The 21,150-nt window shown below is 39.0% G+C and overlaps 1 protein-coding gene across 1 annotated transcript in view; it reads right to left on the reverse strand.

Moving 5' to 3' along the window:
- LOC126446720 (glutaminase kidney isoform, mitochondrial-like) overlaps positions 1-21,150 on the reverse strand; it is a 205,042-nt gene that overhangs the window by 37,914 nt on the left and 145,978 nt on the right. Inside the window, exons 10-11 of the mRNA XM_050090989.1 lie at positions 9,756-9,913; positions 2,714-2,854 (exon numbers count right to left, since the gene is read on the reverse strand). Of these exons, the coding sequence (XP_049946946.1) occupies positions 2,714-2,854; positions 9,756-9,913 (299 nt within the window). The remainder of the gene's footprint in view (positions 1-2,713; positions 2,855-9,755; positions 9,914-21,150) is intronic.

Raw genomic sequence — 21,150 nt, forward strand, 5'->3', positions numbered from 1 at the left:
CACTCCATGACATCCCACACATCCTTGATCAGAGGGAGATCAGAGCATGTATCTGGCAATGGCAGAGTATACACAGCTGCTAGGCACATTCTGAAGTTGGCACCGGTATGTGGATGAGTGTTGTCCTGTTCAAATAGGGTATGGGTGTGGGTGTTCATGAATGGCAAAGGCACTGGTTGCAGGACCTCTTCCAGGTACACTCCTGCTGCCATGCAACCTGTTAGGAATGCTAACAGCGAACAGGAACCATAGGTTATCACTTCTCACACCATCACACCAGGCTGACAGGACATGTGATGTGAGACCACAAACCGCTCTTTGTGACACTGTGCACTGTACCTCCAGATACAAACCCAGTGGTCATCAACGCTAAGGCAGAAGCAGGACTCTTCACTAAAGATGACTGGCTGCCAGTCTGCAGGGTCTTGTGCATGTCAGTGCCAACATTAGGTGAGTCAGACATGATGTATCATAGTGGTCAGCATACAGTGAGATCTGTGACATGCAGCCACCTGCTAATGGTACTAGCAAATACAGGATGTTGCAGTCCTCCTTCCTTGTGGTGTATATCAGACATTCAGAACCTACAAGTCAGACATGCATGCCTTCCTGTATCCATTTCCGCCAACAACAGGGAGTGTTGGTGTCCTTACAACCAGTATGGTGTACAATATGAAGATAGGACCACCAGCCTCCTGCAGACCCACTGTGTGGCCCCGCTTGAACTTGTCTAATTGGGCAACCCACTATCAAACATTTTGCCTGGGTATAGTGCACATCCAGGTGATGCTCTAGTGATTCTACCCACTGTCATACTGGGTGGCATAGCCATGTGTAACCCTCTTATGTCAACTGATGGGCATAACATAATGGTCCCAATCACACTCCCTGGGTGTGTGACTGACTACGCAAAAGTAATCATTGGCATAGATAATGGCATGTAACATTCTCACTGTGGTGTCACCGCCAGACACCACACTTGCTAGGTGGTAGCCTTTAAATTGGCTGCGGTCCGTTAGTATACATCGGACCCGTGTGTCGCCACTATCAGTGATTGCAGACCGAGCACCGCTACATGGCAGGTCTAGAGAGGCTCCCTAGCACTCACCCCAGTTGGACAGCCAACTTCGCTAGTGACGGTTCACTGTTTACATACGCTCTCATTTGCAGAGACGACAGTTTAGCATAGTCTTCAGCTACGTCATTTGCTACAACCTAGCAAGGCACCATATTCTTCAAGAATGTATTCTGAACTGATAATATTGTGAATCATGTACCGTCAAGAGCGACATTCATCATTAATGGATTAAAGTTAAGTATCAAACTAATTACGTCTGCTTTCTGAATTCTAATTCCTTGTCATGTTCCAGACCTCACGTCAGTATAGTTCTTCCCTCCTCACGCCAGCCTGCGTGAGCTAAAACGCATGCATTTCAGCCTCCTCTAGTAACACAGTGTTGGCTCTTCTGCCAACACAACACTCACTCTACTGTAGAATCCTAGGAACATGTACTCAGCTCATAAATAATTAGTTATTTTGAACAGAATGACCTCTTTCATGCCAAACACCAAAAATAATTCTGAAAACATTAGTGATGCAATACCCAACTTATGCTTTTTTGTATTACATCCTGAAAGCCATGCACCATGGTTAAAGTGTATACAGTACAAGTCAGTACTACATAAAAATGTTATTAACATCAGTATGAGCATCTGTGGATCAAAAAAATTTGTGATTAGATTGAGAATCATTGACAGAAGTACAAGTAACATTAGGCATGCCTCAGGGAATTTTGCTATGACTCTTGCTGTCCATGTCACATACTAATGACTTGGCTGACTATTGGAAATAATGCAGTTACGCACAATGAAGTACTGTACGAAGAAAACAGGGACAAATATCGAGTCAGATCTTGATAAAATTTCAAAGTGGTGCAAAGATTGACACTTGCTGTAAATGAACAGAAATGTAAAATTGTGTGTTTCATAAAATGAAGAAAAGTAATATCTTATGACCATAATATCAATGAGTCACTGTTTGAACCAGTCAACTCAACTTTTTGTAACAGTTTGTAGGGGTATAAAGTGGGAATATCATATACACTTTGACAAAGGTAAGTCATGAGGAAGACTTTGGATCATTGATAGAATACTGGAAATATAGTCAATCTACAGCGGAGACCACTTACAGATAGTTTGCACATCTAGTCTTAGATTACTGCTCAAGTGTGTGGGCCCCACATCAACTAGGACTAACAAGAGTATAGACAACATACAGAAAGAAGGGCAGCCCATTCTTCTAAGGAGGGAAACATGGGAAAGCTGAAAAACAATAAGTGACTGACACTCGAATAATGATACCAATTATTCCTTGAAAGTCTATTTACAAAGTTTCAAGAACCACTATCAACTGAAGAATTAAGATATATTCTTCAGCCCCTACTTTTCACTCCTGTAGGCACACGGAAAACAAGATTAAACTAATTGCTGCATGCACAGAGGCACTTAAGTTGTCATTCTTCTATACACAATTAGAACAGGAAGTTTCCAAAGTATGTGTGCAGATGTAGATGTGGAATTAAGCTATCTTTAGAACAAATATGTCAGTAAATATCCACATTACAATGAAGGAGAAGTATCTAAGAAAAATATTTCAAGGATATCTTCACATAAAAGTAAAATACATGATTAAACAAACCAGAAATAGTTGTACCTGTCACTTGGATTATGAGGCACTTTACATACTTCCAAAAGAAACTTAACACACTCCAGGTGGCCCTCAGCTGCAGCTAAGTGTAAAGGTGTTCGTCCATCATAATCTGTCTTTGTCATATCAAACCCCATCAAATAAAACCTGTAACAAAGACGTGCTGACACAAGGAATTTATTCATGAATATTAATTTGAAATTTATATATGTGACATTAGTTTACCTTCACTTTACCATTACCAAGAGCAGAATAATAAAAATGATAATTCAGTCATGTTTGTTTAAACTGGAGATAATTGTTGTACAGGAGGTAAGGGCCCTAATATTACCAAGGTGAACAGAAAAGTTTGTAACAACATGTGACTGGGATGTCTTCGTAGCTTGTACTGGCAGTGAGCATGACAGTAAGGTGCAAGACAGAAAAGGTGCACAATATCAATACATTTGGCTGAAGGCAGATGAAGGGTGCATGGTCCATGGGTTACATGCAGGCAATGTGTTTTTCATGGACCACTATCAAAGGTGTAATACAGGGACCCTTCTTTCATTAAAGCTGTTGCAACATGAGTTAACTGCTGTGATCATTGACTCCACAGTGACTCAAGTCACTGCCAACCATCGCGAATTTTAATAGCATGCACATAGGCTACAGTGCTCGAGAATAATAACCAGTGACCAGCAATGCCAACAAGAACCACATGCTTTCTGTGGGGTACAAAAATAAGTTTCTTTGCCATCAAATCTCAAAGACCACAGAAATTAACCTGGTTATAGGAATACTAGCATTACATTCCTGAAAGGTAGAAAGTGGTTACATGAGTTACTGAGTCATGGTATGTGTTCGTGACAAGATATGAGTATATCAAAAACAAAAAGGTGATGTTTCATGCTTGGCGACAGAGCACCATTAAAGCAAGTTATTGAGATTATGTTCCATGGGAGATGATCACATAGGATAAATAGAGCCTTAATATGTCTGTCATCATTTTTCAATGGTGACCAATACAGGAATGTACTATCCAATCACTTGCATCTATTTGTTCACCTACAGCTTCTTGTTGGCAACATACCCCTTTTACAAAGAAATGCTCCATCCTATTACTCCCAGATCACATGAGACTGATGGTTTGAGGACCACCCAATGAAGATGAGAATTTTGATGCCTCGTGGATACCATGGAGAGCATACCATGGCATGTCTGTTCTGTCAGTCTGAAACAATATGCTGCACACTTCTAGGTACCTGTCTTCTAGTTCAAGAGCTGATGAGTGTATTCCACAGAACAAATCAATGCTTATGAAAGGGAAGCTGATGCATAAACTCTCAGTAAAGAAAAATGAAGTGACTGGACAAAGAAAAATCATAATAAATATCTAAGACAAAACATGTCTGAATAAAATTTCTGGCCAAAACTCTCCCAGATGCAACATGTGTCAGGCACAGAAATGCAATGAATAAAATAATTTGCTTGGCTCATAACTACTTTAGGTTACGCAAAGATATAAATAAAATTTCACCATGAGGTGTAACTTGTATTATTAATGGTTACCCATATGCATACATACAACTTTGCTAAGAGGTGTTACTTTTGCACCACTTATGGGTTCTGATGGAATGCCCCTTGCCTTCCATTTGTTGTTGTTGTGGTCTTCAGCCCTGAGACTGGTTTGATGCAGCTCTCCATGCTACTCTATCCTGTGCAAGCTTCTTCATCTCCCAGTACCTACTGCAGCCTACATCCTTCTGAATCTGCTTAGTGTATTCATCTCTTGGTCTCCCTCTACGATTTTTGCCCTCCACGGTGCCCTCCAATGCTAAATATGTGATCCCTTGATGCCTCAAAACATGTCCTACCAACCGATCCCTTCTTCTAGTCAAGTTGTGCCACAAACTTCTCTTCTCCCCAATCCTATTCAATACCTCCTCATTAGTTACGTGATCTACCCACCTTATCTTCAGCATTCTTCTGTAGCACCACATTTTGAAAGCTTCTATTCTCTTCTTGTCCAAACTAGTTATCGTCCATGTATCACTTCCATACATGGCTACACTCCATACAAATACTTTCAGAAACGACTTCCTGACACTTAAATCTATACTCGATGTTAACAAATTTCTCTTCTTGAGAAACGCTTTCCTTGCCATTGCCAGTCTACATTTTATATCCTCTCTACTTCAACCATCATCAGTTATTTTACTCCCTAAATAGCAAAACTCCTTTACTACTTTAAGTGTCTCATTTCCTAATCTAATTCCCTCAGCATCACCCGATTTAATTCGACTACATTCCATTATCCTCGTTTTGCTTTTGTTGATGTTCATCTTGTATCCTCCTTTCAAGACACTGTCCATTCCGTTCAACTGCTCTTCCAAGCCCTTTGCTGTCTCTGACAGAATTACAATGTCATCGGTGGACCACAAAGTTTTTACTTCTTCTCCATGAATTTTAATACCTACTCTGAATTTTTCTTTTGTTTCCTTTACTGCTTGCTCAATATACAGATTGAATAACATCGGGGAGAGGCTACAACCCTGTCTCACTCCTTTCCCAACCACTGCTTCCCTTTCATGCCCCTCGACTCTTATAACTGCCATCTGGTTTCTGTACAAATTGTAAATAGCCTTTTGCTCCCTGTATTTCCCCCTGCCACCTTCAGAATTTGAAAGAGAGTATTCCAGTTAACATTGTCAAAAGCTTTCTCTAAGTCTACAAATGCTAGAAACATAGGTTTGCCTTTCCTTAATCTATTTTCTAAGATACGTCGTAGGGTCAGAATTGCCTCACGTGTTCCAACATTTCTACGGAATCCAAACTGATCTTCCCCGAGGTCGGCTTCTACCAGTTTTTCCATTCGTCTGTAAAGAATTCGCGTTAGTATTTTGCAGCTGTGACTTATTAAACTGATAGTTCGGTAATTTTCACATCTGTCAACACCTGCTTTCTTTGGGATTGGAATTATTATATTCTTCTTGAAGTCTGAGGGTATTTCACCTGTCTCATACATCGTGCTCACCAGATGGTAGAGTTTTGTCATGACTGGCTCTCCCGAGGCCATCAGTAGTTCTAATGGAATGTTGTCTACTCCCGGGGCCTTGTTTCAACTCAGGTCTTTCAGTGCTCTGTCAAACTCTTCACGCAGTATCTTATTTCCCATTTTGTCTTCATCTACATCCTCTTCCATTTCCATAATATTGTCCTCAAGTACATCGCCCTTGTATAAACCCTCTATATACTCCTTCCATCTTTCTGCCTTCCCTTCTTTGCTTAGAACTGGGTTGCCATCTGAGCTCTTGATATTCATACAAGTGGTTCTCTTCTCTCCAAAGGTCTCATATGCCTTCCATATGAGAAGTGAATGAGCAATGTGCTGCTTAAGAGAAATAAATATGTTATGAAATTTTGTTGCTTTAAAACTTGTATAAAAGACATCCTAAATTTCATGTTTGTGAGACAGAGGTCATGTGTGTGTGTGTGTGTGTGTGTGTGTGTGTGTGTGTGTGTGTGTGTGTTGTGCCATCCCCATGACATTACTGTGAAAATTTACAAAACTAGTGTAACAATATAAAAAACAATTGTAATAACAAAAATATTGATAAAAGCCATAAAGACAATGTGTTGTGATTATTGTAGTGAAATATTGTAAAATAATATATAAAATGAACAATGAAAATTACAATTAATATGAAAACTATGTATTTCAAGGATAATCTGTGAACAAAGATAAAAAAGAATAGACAGTCTTATAATGAGGAAGAAAGAGAAAAAAAAAAAAACTATCTACTCTTCGTTTTGTTCTTGACGATTCGTGATGAGAATGATACGTGTTTGTTACTAATACTGTAAGAAAAAGCATTCTTATGATAATAATAATTAATTCTATCAATGTGTAAACTTTTGTTTTCCTTTCAATAGTGTAGGGAAAGGCATCCCATAATTATTACTGAACAATTTGCAGTTTTCATAGACTGAGCTGATTTTGTTTCAAAGACACAATCACGGGCAAGCACATTATGGCGAGAACATAATTTTAAGTTTTTCATTACACCACACGGCCTAAAAATATGAACTCACTCTCTGAGAATTATCTGTTTAAGTGTTTCACTTGAAAGTGAATTAATATTTCATTGCAGAAACAGTTTTTGTGTTAGCCTAGGCCAGTCATCACGGATCAGGTCTCACGCAATCCACTACATATAACAAAAAAAAAACAATTGTAACTGATATGTAAATAGAAAATAGCTTTCAAAGAATTTTAATCAGTTCTATAACAAGATCTCAATGAAAACCTCACAGAAAGCCCAGAGTCTCTTCTCATTAAGAGAACAATGAAGCTGGTTGAATTTTAATTGCACAACATTTAGCTTTGCTACATTTCATGTCTAATATGTTGAACACAAACATGCCAGACTGCTTAAACTCACAGTTGAAAAGAAATTAACATTACTTGCACAACAATCAAAGCCTTTCATGTAACCATCAAGCTTTTGGTGCACCTTAACACAGCATTTCAGTTTTGTGTTGCAGAGCGGCACTGCACATCTGCAAACGACGAAAGGTACATGGAACATAATATTCTAATAATGATAGGTCCTCAGAAAACTAAAGTGTCTGGGGCCAAAGCGCCAAAGGAAAGTACATTTCTTTTTAATGAAAATAGCAAAGCTGAATTAAGGTGGCTCTAATAGTGTTGCACTTTCTAATTTGCAACCTTTCATATCAGAGAACATCATTACGTGTTAGTAGAATTGAGTATTCTGCATTTACAACTACATTTACCCTTGATACTGAGAATAAGTCATCTCAATTATTTCTTGTGCTACACAAACATTGACAGTAACCATATGTTAACAAGCTTAAAGGGTTGGGTAATGTTTTTTATGTTAATATCCAATTTCTGACAAAATGAGAAAAGCTGCCAAAAATATTAATAATACTTTTGAAAGCAGGATTGGTATGCTGTGGGAATTTGTCAGTATATTAAGTTACATCTATAATGTGCAACTGAACTGTCTGTTTTCTTTAATTGTCTGTAAACATATAAAACAAATATATCAACAAGAACATTTTATTGAAATGTGGTGTTGGGCAAATGAATTTTCCTAAAATTATAAAAATTCTTAAACCTTCCAAATAAGGTTACATTCATTCATGATATTCAACTATTTGTACAGCATCTAATGAGATACCCTATGCAGATGGTAACAGAATTACAACAGCACTTGCATCATTGAGAGAGCAAACCACTTTTCTTTCATTGTTATGCACTATCACAATGCAAAAGGCCTGAGCCATTCTCCTTGGCACATACCTATGATACGTCCAAGTGTAATAGCTTCAGATTTTATACTAGGTTTTTTCATGTATATTATGGTGGGCAGTCCATGTTTAACAAATTTTCTCTATTTATCTTGCATAATAGAAGTACGAAATGATAGACCCTGTCTGACAAAAAAGTGAAGCACCCAGAAGACATGATTTGGTGTCAATGCAACTTTGTTGACATTCATAGAACTGCAGGATATGTAAATGATTAGAACAGCAATTCTATGTGACAGCTAGACTAGTCATCAGATTGCATTAGGGTTGTTCATGTCTAGTGTTGCTACCACACCTAGTTAGGGTAGAGAAAGGGTGTATCACATGTTGAATGACCACTGCAAAGGACATACAGATGCCGTATACTTATGTGAGACAACATTATCAGCACCAGACAGAGTTTCATTGGGTCTACATTTGACCAGCTGGTCAAATCATGCAATATCCAGATTTGTGGGGCATTTGGAGATGACAGAGGCCTGATGTTGGACAGCACGGGAACATGACACACGGCTAAAGGCACCATGTCATGGACTGCGCAGCCCCTCCCACTGGAGGTTCAAATTCTCCCTCGGGCATGGGTGTGTAAGAGTAAGTTAGTTTAAGTAGATGTGTAAGTCTAGGGTCTGATGATCTCAGCAGTTTGGTCCCTTAGAAATTCACACACACACAAAATTGGCAATGTTTTGAGAGGTGCTGTGACCAGGAAGCATGGATGACATCACATCACATTAAGTGAAGAATCAAGGTTCTGCTCTACCTCAGATGACCATCATCAATGACATAGAGCAAGGTCCCATTATTCCAATGTTTTGGAGAGGCACAATGATGGTACTCCTGGTGTCATGGCATTGGAAGCCATTGGGCATGGCTTCAGTTCAAGGCTGGTAGTGATTGAGGGAACTCTGATACCACAACGGTACATCATGGCCAACCAGGGCCCTCATGTGTTCCCTCTCATGCTGTCATTTTTCAACAGGACAATATTTATCCACACATGGCACATATCTCTATGAACGTCCTGAATGATGTTGAAGTACTCCTGTGGCCAACAAGATCTCCAGATCTGTCCCCAATAGAACGTTTGTGCAGCTAGCTGTAATACATTTTAACCTCTTCCCTCCCTCTGGAAAAAACTAATAATTCCAAAAGCAAGCACTGTGTCATCACTTTTACTTTTTTATGTGTCTAACAACAATACTGAATATTTTGCCTTCTGAATTTCCATTATGGTACACCAAAATGAAACCCAGTCATATTGCCATGCATGTTAACATGCCACTTCGGGGATTCAGAAAGATGCACCATGCCCGGTTCAGATCCACTCATTGGATTAATATCACGGGCCAAGGGCTACTGTGTCAGTCAGCCTGGATATGGTGTTTACATGGTTTCCCAGATCAAACTAGGTGAATACCATGGAGGGGAAGAGGAGGGGGCAGAGCAGGGGAAGGAGGGAAAGCAACAGAAAGAACATCTGGCAGTCCTCTACCACTAACATTGCTAAATCCATATTAACAAACCTACCCCATGAAGACACAGGACAAGAGCAGGAAAAAGAAGGAAGAAAAGTACATAGAAATGAAATACAGAAAGTAGAAGTGACATTTAGTCAATAAACTGTATACTAAATAACCATTTGGTGTGTTACAGCTGAAACTGATTATTAATAATATATTATCATATCTTGAAACAAAGACTTATTAATAATTTTAGTTTATTACTATACCTTTTTAGTGCTAGCAAATCTCCCATTGCAGCATAAAAGAGTAATTTTATTATACTCATTTCATCTAATCCTGCATGCAATTTTAGAGGGTGTTTTTTATTGACTATTGCATGTCCAAGTTGCTCATATGGATGAAATGTGTATTCTCTTAAAAGTTCCTGCAAAATGTCACAATAGTAAGTGGTTTGGGACTATTAATGCAAGATATTAACAATCTTGTATTTAATGTAGCCAAGCAAAATTTCATGACCTAGAATCAGAAGGTAGTATGTATAACTTATGAAATCTGTTCTATTACTGTTACATGTGGCTGCACTCACGTATCAGTAGTTTCATTATAATGAGTGATGGTGTGTAAGTAAACTATTGTACATGCAACATCAGCTGCCCTTATGTGTCTGTCTGTTTGGGTAAGCATAGCTGCATAGCTGACCATGTACCCCCTCCCCCTGTTCAACTGCCTCAAAGCATGATGTAGCAGAACACGCTGCATTGCTCCCAAGTGGTGCATATGGATATGTGGGCAGAAATGTGCATCTATGCATTATGTTATTGAAGTAGCTACACAAAATGCAATGTGTAAATTATGCACATGTACAACATATCAACCAATAAAAGCATTTCCACAAATATGATCCAGATCCAAAGTCATAGAGTACATAGTTTTATCAAAGAGTAATTATGTTTCCCTAATTCATGTTATATTCTTCAAATCAATAAATATCTTGTACTACACACTTTCTAAGTGGCCAATGATTTTCCTCCGGGTTCAGGCTACAGGCTATCTCCATACCAAATTTCATTGAAATGGTTTCAGTAGTTTAGCCACAGAAACATAAGAGACACAGTTATTTTGCATTTATAATTTTAGTATGGATGCTTTTAGGGGAATTAACATTTCTTTCTAAATATTCTTGAAGTTTCTGTCATAAATGTAATCAAAAGAAAGCTCCGCCACAGCATTCCACATTTTATCTGCAGAAAAACATTGTAACATTCAGAACTACTTTTATTTATAAAACAATTGTAATTTGACAGAAACTGATCATACTGAGTATCACATGACACGTGTGCATTGTAAGACAAGTTTTGCTATTTTTATAAAACTGTTAAGTTGTTATGTTTACATGAGAGCAGGACACTCTTGTAAGTAGCATAAAAAGATACAAATTTTAATCACTGACAAATACAGTGGCATGTTGTTAGTCACATTTAAAACTGTATCACAAAGATTGAAAATTTTTCATGTTTAACTTGCCCAAGAGAAGGATAAAATTGAGCCATGGAACCAGGAGAAGCTCTATGAAATACTGCTATACTCTGATTAAAATTACTTTGTGGCGTACAATCTGCAGTGGTGGTGGCAGTGGTGGTGGGAGGCAGTGTTGTTGTATCAACAAACTAAGTAACACAGTACGCACGTGGAGTTGGGAGAAAGAGCTATGATTAGCTGATGGCTGGCCCCTACCATTTGACACACTGGAACATCAGTCAGAAAGTTATTTTAATCAAAGTTTAACTTGTCTTGCTGACACACTAGCATGAAACTATTTTTAATCAATTACCATATTACAAGAGAGTGTTTGGTTAAGTCAGGCCCAGGGTATTTGCCCCATATGGCAATTTCAGGAGGCATCAAAATCATATTCTTGAATAAAAAAAACCTTGTTTAACAAAGTGCCTAGCATCCAGTGCATGTTGGTCTATTTATAATTCATATGATTTTGAAATACATCCCTGGTGGTTTTTGGACATTTCTGAACACATTCTACATTGATTTTTGAACAAATCTTAAGTTGATTTTTGAAAGTGTGCATGGTGTATGTGATGTCTCTGGCAAGGGAATACCAATCACATCAGAAATAAAAAAACGTTCCCGCAGACAAACGGGGATGATGCTATATGAGATGGATCGAATAAACCCAAATGAGTGAATGCCAAATACTGTTTGTTTATGTGGTTGATTTGGTGTGTGAATGCTAAGTGTTGCTATAATTATTAGTGACATTCATAGATACAGACTGCCAGAGTGGAAATAAGTAACTAACAGGAATAACAGGTAAGAAAGATAACATATTATCTTCTTGGTGTATCCAAGAAAATGAAATTTTAACAGATAATTTTTGCCAGACTTCTACACTACCAAGGGCTTTTGTCAGAATGAGGAAGAAGAAGAAATGTAGACATCATACACATTATATGGAAGAATAAGACAATTCCAAATTTGTATAAGAATTTTGTACTACTACTACTTTTTGATCTCATGCTTGAGAAACTGGAGCATACGAATGAAATGTGAAACTATTTCCTAACATAAAACATTTTTCTTGTAGTCAGCCTAATAGGCATTTGATATTGGCACTTCATGAATTATGTTCTGTCATGTTATTTATGTAAATGTGGTAGATAAAAATAAACATTTGTGCCAAAAGCAGTCTCACTTATTTGGCATGTGTTAGAATTGCTGCAGTATTAGAAAGGTCTATTTCATATTATCTACAGGCAGTTACAACATACATGTAATCAAATCAAGAAACCACACCAGTCTTGGGTATTATTTGTATTAACAGCTTTATTAGATAATGACATTTTGAGTTTTTATGTAGCAAAACGTTTGACAAACTTTGATGAGGTAATAGATTCCTTTGCAGAAAGGAAAGCACACCATGGTAAACTGTAGCAAGATTGGGGAGAAAAAAGTTGCTGGTACCTAAGGATTGAAGAAATATGTCCTGTCTTGCTTGTCTCTTGTCTTGACTAGTTTTATTTTTCCTATATTTAATTTTATGTCACATGAAAGAGAAAGTTATTAGCTAATAAACAATAAAGAGTGCAAATTTTCTGAAGAGTTCCTTTTTTCCTGGCCACAAATAATCCCACCCAGTATCAGTTATGAGTTTTTTTTTAGAGGGGTAGGATGTAAAACCAGCTGACTGGGAACTGGACAGGCACCATAGGACATTTTAATTTCCACTGTCCTGAATATAGGTTCAATGGCTTTCATTACAAAATATACATGTTTGAATTCCACAGAGCAAAATAAAGTGATATGTGGTAGGAGAATGATGTGTGAAGAGGCATAGCACTGCACTTTGGCACACTTTAGACAGAATAACATGTCTTACATTTCCTCAAACATATATGTTTTATGTCTGTATATCAAACTCTTCAGAGAGATGTGCACTACAAAATTAACATATTTTTGAAAGATCTGTGGGTGTGCCACTATCAAGTTTTTGCCCCAGTTAGGAAATGTCTTAGAACCGGGGCCGGGTCAAGTCTAAAAAATATGGTTGAAAATTTTGCCCAATAATGTTTTCTAGTGAAGTGCTGAGAGAGACAAATGGAAAGGATTACAAATTGTCTAAACGAGCTATAAATGACTTGTCAGTAAATTATTTTCTATTTATCACTACTAATTCTCTGTGTTTTGCAATGGTACACCCTCATCTGTCATTCTGTTAATATCAAATATACTCGCCTTGGTGAGCTTTTCAGAAGTACATCCTGCCCTGAAGTAATGCATAATGTTCCTCCATTGAGAACAGCTGTGGGAAACCTAGCTACATTAACATGTCAAGAGGAGTGCATGGAATTAACTGTCCCATCATTGTAAAGAGAGTTCATTCTGTCAGGACTAGTTGCCACAACTATGTTCAAAAGAAAAATTTTGATTAGAGTAACAGTTTAAGATGATACTGTCCTACTCATTCTTATATAACTTCTGATATCAACAGAATAACAGCAACACCAAAAGAATAGATTCCCCTAATAGTTATGAATGTATGAGTTGTTGTGTGAATGTGTGAGAGCTTTACTTCTGGGGAAAGACTTTGTCTGAAAGGTTAAATGTTTCGAGTCCTATTTTCATTACGCCTGTCTGAGAAGAAATGCCTCCTCTATTTGGTGATGAGTGATCCATCATTTCCATATTGATATATATGTATATTTTTTTTATTCAATGTTGTTTAGTTAAAATCACACATACAATAGTTGCATAAAATAGATAATTTGTTATTCATGCTTTATGTCACTGAAATTTATTATGTTTATTGTGTTACACATATCTACTAATACTATAATCTATGATGACAATGGGTACCTGAAATAAATGTTCATCTCATTGCTGATCGCAGCACAGCAGACAATTCTAGTGTACCATTGCACAAAACTGAATTTAATGAAGAGTGGTACTGCAGTTATTCTGTTCTGAGGTTCATTGATTTTTCTTCTTTTTTGTCATTTGTACAGAATTATGAGGATTCCAATGACTCAAACTGGTTGTAATAAATCATTTTAGAAGACAGCATTGTGTCATGCATTCTTCTGAGTATATATGTGCTGTTAAATTTTTTTCTGCTATTGAGTTGCATTAAAGTGTGTGAGCTCAATATTAACAATTTCCCACAAATGGTGACACTGTAAAAAGCCATGGATCATGAGAACCACATCAGCTGTGAAATAACAATGCAAACTAAAACAGGTGCATCTCATTGGAGAACTTATTCCACAATGTGGACATAGGGCTTACTGCTCCTGTTCCTCAGGCATTTCTAGTCACCAGATGTATGCCAGAAAATTTATGTAATACACAGCCTGAGGACTATTTACTGATGAGCTACATCACATCTTCCATGCTGTATAGCAAAATTGTCTTTTTGCCATACATGCCTCAGCAGCCAGACCTGAGGTTAAAAATACTGGAACTTTCATTTTCTGCCTGTGCTGTATGTAATGATAATTTTTAATTTGTGCTTACCAATAATGTTTCAGAGACTCAAACTCTTTTGTTACTGTTGTTGTTCAAGACTTTCCAGAAGTGTGCAAGTAAAGATCACATGCTTCACCATGTTTGAAATGAAGACACCTATGCATTCAATAAGTGTTAAAAATTGGGGTTGTTGGTGGCAAATCTCCATCATAATTTTGGCATCCTCTAAAAGCAATAATGACTGAATAAGAAGTTTCATGGGCACTCTTAAAACAACTGTGGTTCTGCTGCCTTTCACTATTAAAGGTACTGTTGTTTCAAATAGTAGGTTGGTGCATAAGTTTGGAGGGTTTTTCTTTTGCAGATTGATTTTTCTGTTGCTATGGGTTTATTTATTGATTGTGCCAAGTGGAGAACTTGGAACATTTCTTGCATTTTATTCTGTTTGAGTTGTATAGAAGGACGACAACAGTGGAGGCAGCCAGATACATTTGGATTATACATGGGGATAATGCTATTTCACAGAGCATGGCAAGAAAATGGTTTTCTCATTTCGAGGAGGATCATTTTGACATTAGTGACTCTCCATGTTCAGGAAAACATTCAGGGTTTGATGCAGATCATTTAAACACATTAATCCACCATGATCTACATCAGTCTACTGAAGAACTGGAAAATACAATGAACTGTGATCATTTCACCATCATGCGATATTTGCATGCAATGAGGAAGGTTCAAAGATTCAGTCTATAGGTACAGCATGCTCAAAACCAAAGTTACAAAAATCAGTGATTTGCCTGCTTGCTCATCATCAATTGTCTCATGAATGACATCAACCATTATTGTCCTGTATTATTACTGGTAATAAGATAACCTGATGTTTTTACACTAACCAACTGAAAGGAAAGGAATGGTTGAGCCCAAACAAAGCAAAAATTCCCAGTACAAATACCTGCATGCATCCACAAAAGTTAATGTTATGCACCTGGTGGAACATCAACAGAGTGCTTTACTATGAATAGCATCCCCAAGATATAAACATCACTGCTGAAATTTATTGTCAATGACCAAGACACCTTCCAGAAGCAGTACGAGAGTAACAACCAGAAAGATTGTGTGAAGTGATGTTACTCCACAATAACACACACCAACATTCTGCTAGATTGACAAAAGCCACTATACAGGAGTTGGTTTGGGAAGTCATTCCACCACACAACTTTTTCATATGATCTTGTGCTCCAGATTTTCACCTTTTTCAATCCCTATCTAACAACCTTCAAGGAACTTCCTTTCCAGATGTAAATGTGTTCTGAACATGGCTCAACAAGCTCTTCACCTCAAACCATGTAATTACTGCAGTCACAGTATCAAAAAGTTATGCCAGCTTTGGTAGACTGCTGTAAATAATGAAGGAGAATGCATTATTGATGACTAAAGTCTGTTATGTGTATCTATTGTGCTTATTAAACTTACTGAAAATTGTTATGGACTTATGCACCAGTAACACCAAATAACACTGCAGACTTGCATTCTCAGTTGCATGTAGCTGATTAAATGTATAAAATTTGGTTGCACAAACTGGTAATGGCAATGCAGGTATAGCTGCTTCAGACATCACTAAAGGGCAGCAGTTCCCACTATCAGAACATATCTGCATACTCCAGTGTGACCTGAACACTCTCTAGCACAGTTCAAGAAACTATAGAAACAGTGCTAACCCATAACAGCCCAGCATCTGGTGGAATGTTCACCATGATGTCAACAAACAACTGAACAAGTGTTGCTGGTATAATTTCCAATTCTGACAATGGGCAAGGAAGTGTATTTCTCCTTGCAGCTACACGAACAACGACAGTTAGTGGGTGTAGGTATGATCAGTCACTTTGTGAAGAAGTCCCTATCCACCAATTGGTCTTTTGCTTCATATAATACAGAAACAGCTTCTGTCAAACCATCTAAAGAAGCTAAATTCACATCCACCACTGGAAACGTCAAGTTTTTATAACACATTACAGTGGACTTTCCTAATAGTTGATGTCATCAAACCCATTCTTGGTGTGATTTCTTGCACCATTTTAACACAGACATTTCCATCTGCCAAGCACATGTATTTATGAATGGTTTATAGATGTATAGGTTCTTGAAACAGCTCCCACACCCTAAACTGTACGTTTCCCCATGATCGGCAACTACACAACATATTCTGTGACACTTCTGCAGCAGGTGCAGTGACGAATAAGTTGGACTCTGATGGCTTGGCCCACAAGATCCAAACTTCTTTGACAGAGGAACTTCATATATTAGTGTGCACTTACAGTGATTTACACGAAATGTTATCAGCCCTTAGAGAAGTGAAAATAAACATTGTCAAGGAGAACACAGAGTTATGTTCCTGTGAGAGGGGCAAAGAGCTGGAGAAGGCCGAAGCAGAAATTTTGAGAGTAAGTGAAAACATCTCTTAATCCCACCCTCTCTTTGCTACCTTGATCATAAATAGCAACTTGCACCTACCTCTTGTGTCACACAAAACACGATCCATCACATTCCAACTGCTCTGGGACCACCGGTCACCTTCAAGGTTCCCAAGTTAGTGCTGCAGCAAACAATGAGTTTGATGAGTTACTAATTGAAGGGATTAGCCACCACTTTTCCAGTCCTCGAGCATTGTGCTTACACCTTTTGAAGAAGAAGGATGTGCCTGGATACCTTGCAGTGACTATCATGCTTTGAATGCAAGCACAACTTCAGAATGACAGCCTGTTCTCAACATACAGGACATTACACATACATTAGTGAGTGCCAAGATATTCAGCAAGATGGATTTCAAGAAGACATGCTGGTGTCTGTGGCACTGGCAGACACAACAAAAATGGCCATTTTCACACCATTTTGACTGATTGAGCAGGACTGCATACCATTTGGTCAAAAATGCTGCTCAGGTGTGACAGTGCTTTGCTGATAAAGTGGCATGTGGTGTGCCCTGCTGTTTTGCATATTTCGATGATTTACTAGTGTTCCCAAAAATCTCCAGCACAACATAACAGACATTTACAAATGATTTTTGATAGGCTTTCAGATAAACAAAGACAAATATGCTCTTTGGCAGAAGAAAGTGAATTTCTGAGGTCACTTGGTTATTTCTTCTGTCATTGCACATTTACAGCATAAGACTGACATGATTCAGTCTGCACCGTTTACAGATACCTGCCAACACCTATGCCATTTCATAGGTATGGCAAAAACTTCTATAGATGCCATCTACCTCAAGCAGCAGCCTCACTGGCAGCCCCTCAGTGTCATGTTGTCAGGACCAGATTTAAAAGAACAATGCCCTGTCACTAGGTACATGAAGTGTTGCATCTATTTGACAAGTTAAAATACAGTTTATGGGATCCCATCCTCTTATTGCACACCATTCATTCTGCACCTCTTGCACTTGATGAATGATAGACAAGCAGCAATAGTGGCAGCTCTTAACCTGAAAACTTTGATGCCTACTGCAGCAAGTCAAGAGATGTGTCTTCAGATTCATAAGACTCCAGTGTCCTTGCCATCTCTGTACACTAGGGCCTACAGATGTGGTATGTGTTCTCATGTCATGTTACGTATAGACTCTGTCAAAGCAGTGTTGTTAACACCATAAATTACTCCGTATCCCATATTAACAAGGAATGAATGGACTATAATGATATTAGTGAATCATAAGTCTATTACGGTGTCCTTGGAAGGGATTAAATAATCCTACTTGCTTCAGCGGATGATGCTTCAGGGCAGATACCCTGCTATCACCTGACATTAGATTGCAAGATACAGTCACTGGCAAAACTATACTGTCATCAGACCAGACGTCGGACATGCAACCAGCTTCTCCTTACTAGAAGTGGTAGAGTTGTACATCACAAATACCTCTTTATTCGAGGAGCTTTCCACTGTGGAAAGTGAAGAGGGACAGGGGAAGGTATGTGTGGCAACATGAGTAGTCAAAAGCAATCACTGAAGAACTGAAGTGTAGAATGTGTTTCTTTATGATTCTATGGCTTTTGAACCTGGGATGTTGTGTATCAATTGCTTTCATTTGTTTCATATATTTACTACTGAGTTATAATAAAGTGTGTCTTCTTAATGCTAACAAATGCTTACTGTACTGACTGCAGATCAGTGTTTCCCACAGTACCATATTTTTGCAGCTCAGGTTTTCTGATTCAAAAAGTGCCTAATTTCAATACAATAATTTCTCATTTTGTTATTTATTCTATTTGGAAAATTTCATCTTCTCAAAACATTTTGGAGGGGTCTGGAAATGTTTGCATAAACAGAAATCATGTAGCATCTATGATTTTTGCCACTTTCTAGTTTTATGACTTTTCATAAATACTTCATAAATACACTTAGTCAACAGTGCCACAGGTAGTCCCTGTTTAGCTACCCAAACATAAACACCATCATACAAGTCAGTCAGATTGTCAACATCTGTGTGTCACTATTGGCCAGTTATCGAATAGCTTTCATTATGCAAATATTATGTCGTTAGTTCAAGAACACTTGGTCTATAAGAAATCTTGAAGATTATTATGTTTGTATGCTTTGTCATAATGAACTTTGTGATATGCTTCCAATGAATCTAGTTTTTAAGACAATGTTTAAGATGTGTAAATATAAACATCTAAAGATGGGGTGACCATAAATTGAATGTACTCTGAAATCTGCATGTTTCAAGGCATGTTGGCGTGGCATAGCAGGAAAGAGGTTGCTATTCAAATCAGTGCATAACCTCATAAACATTAACATCAAATATGTTATAAATCTGACTTCAAAAATATTGAAAATGTTAGTTGGTATTCACCATATAGCAGAGATGCTGAGTTTCAGATAGGCACAACAAAAAGATTGTTGGAAAGTGAGCTTTCACCCAACAATGCCTTCATCAAAAATAGGGGGAGGGATAGCAGGGTAAGGGTTTGGGACAGTAAACTGTGGCTTGTGGGAGTGACAGGGATGATGTGGAGAGAGGGCAGAACAGCTAGGTACAGTTGGGAAGTCAGAGAGAGGCAGGGGGGTTGGGATAGTGGAAAAGGAGGCAGTAAAAAGGCTGAGGGTGCACTGGTGGAGTAGAGGGCGGACGTGGGAACAGAGAAGTAGCTAGATGGATAAGGACAATGACTAACAAAGGTTGAGACCAGGAGGGCTATGGACACACAGGATATATTGCAGCATCAGTTCCCAACTGCACAGTTCAGAATATCTGGTGTTGGTGGATATGATCCAGAGGGCAGAGGCTGTGAACCAGTCATTGAAATGAAGAAAATTGTGTTGGGTGGCATGCTCAGCAGCAGGGTGGTTCACATGTTTGAAGGCCACAGTTTTTTGGTGGCCATTTATACTGACAGACAGCCTGATGGTCGTTATGCCCATGTAGAACGCAGCATAGTGGTTGCAGCATAGCTTGTAGATCACATGATGACCTTTGATGGGATAGGTGATGCTTGTGAGCAGAATGGAGTAGGTGGTGGTGGCAGGATATATGAGACAGGTCTTGCATCTAGGTCTGATGCTTGTGACCAGACTAGAGTAGGTGGTGATGGGAGAATGTATGGGAAAGGTCTTGTATTTAGTTCAATTGCAGGGATATGAGCCATGAGGCAAGGGCTTGGGAGCTCTTGAGTGGTTCTGAGTCATGAGGGGAATGCTCCCCTCTGGCCAGATGGTGGGACTTTGGGAGGTGGCGTGTGATGGAATGACAAGGCGCAAGAGATCTGACTTTGTACTAGCTTGGGAGAGTAATTATGGTCTGTGAAGACCTTAGTGAGACTCTTGGTATATTTTGAGAGGAACCTCTTGTCACTACAGATATGATACCCACAGATGGGTGGGCTGTATGGAAGGGAATTCTTGGTATGGAATGGGTGGCAGCTGTCAAAGTGGAAATATACACTCCTGGAAATTGAAATAAGAACACCGTGAATTCATTGTCCCAGGAAGGGGAAACTTTATTGACACATTCCGGTGGTCAGATACATCACATGATCACACTGACAGAACCACAGGCACATAGACACAGGCAACAGAGCATGCACAATGTCGACACTAGTACAGTGTATATCCACCTTTCGCAGCAATGCAGGCTGCTATTCTCCCATGGAGACGATTGTAGAGATGCTGGATGTAGTCCTGTGGAATGGCTTGCCATGCCATTTCCACCTGGTGCCTCAGTTGGACCAGCGTTCGTGCTGGACGTGCAAACCGCGTGAGACGACGCTTCATCCAGTCCCAAACATGCTCAATGGGGGACAGATCCGGAGATCTTGCTGGCCAGGGTAGTTGACTTACACCTTCTAGAGCACGTTGGGTGGCACGGGATACATGCGGATGTGCATTGTCCTGTTGGAACAGCAAGTTCCCTTGCCGGTCTAGGAATGGTAGAACGATGGGTTCGATGACGGTTTGGATGTACCGTGCACTATTCAGTGTCCCCTCGACGATCACCAGTGGTGTACGGCCAGTGTAGGAGATCGCTCCCCACACCATGATGCCGGGTGTTGGCCCTGTGTGCCTCGGTCGTATGCAGTCCTGATTGTGGCACTCACCTGCACGGCGCCAAACACGCATACGACCATCATTGGCACCAAAGCAGAAGCGACTCTCATCGCTGAAGATGACACGTCTCCATTCGTCCCTCCATTCACG

Source organism: Schistocerca serialis, chromosome 1 (genome assembly GCF_023864345.2).
Source record: "Schistocerca serialis cubense isolate TAMUIC-IGC-003099 chromosome 1, iqSchSeri2.2, whole genome shotgun sequence".
In the NCBI taxonomy this organism is placed as follows: domain Eukaryota; kingdom Metazoa; phylum Arthropoda; class Insecta; order Orthoptera; family Acrididae; genus Schistocerca; species Schistocerca serialis.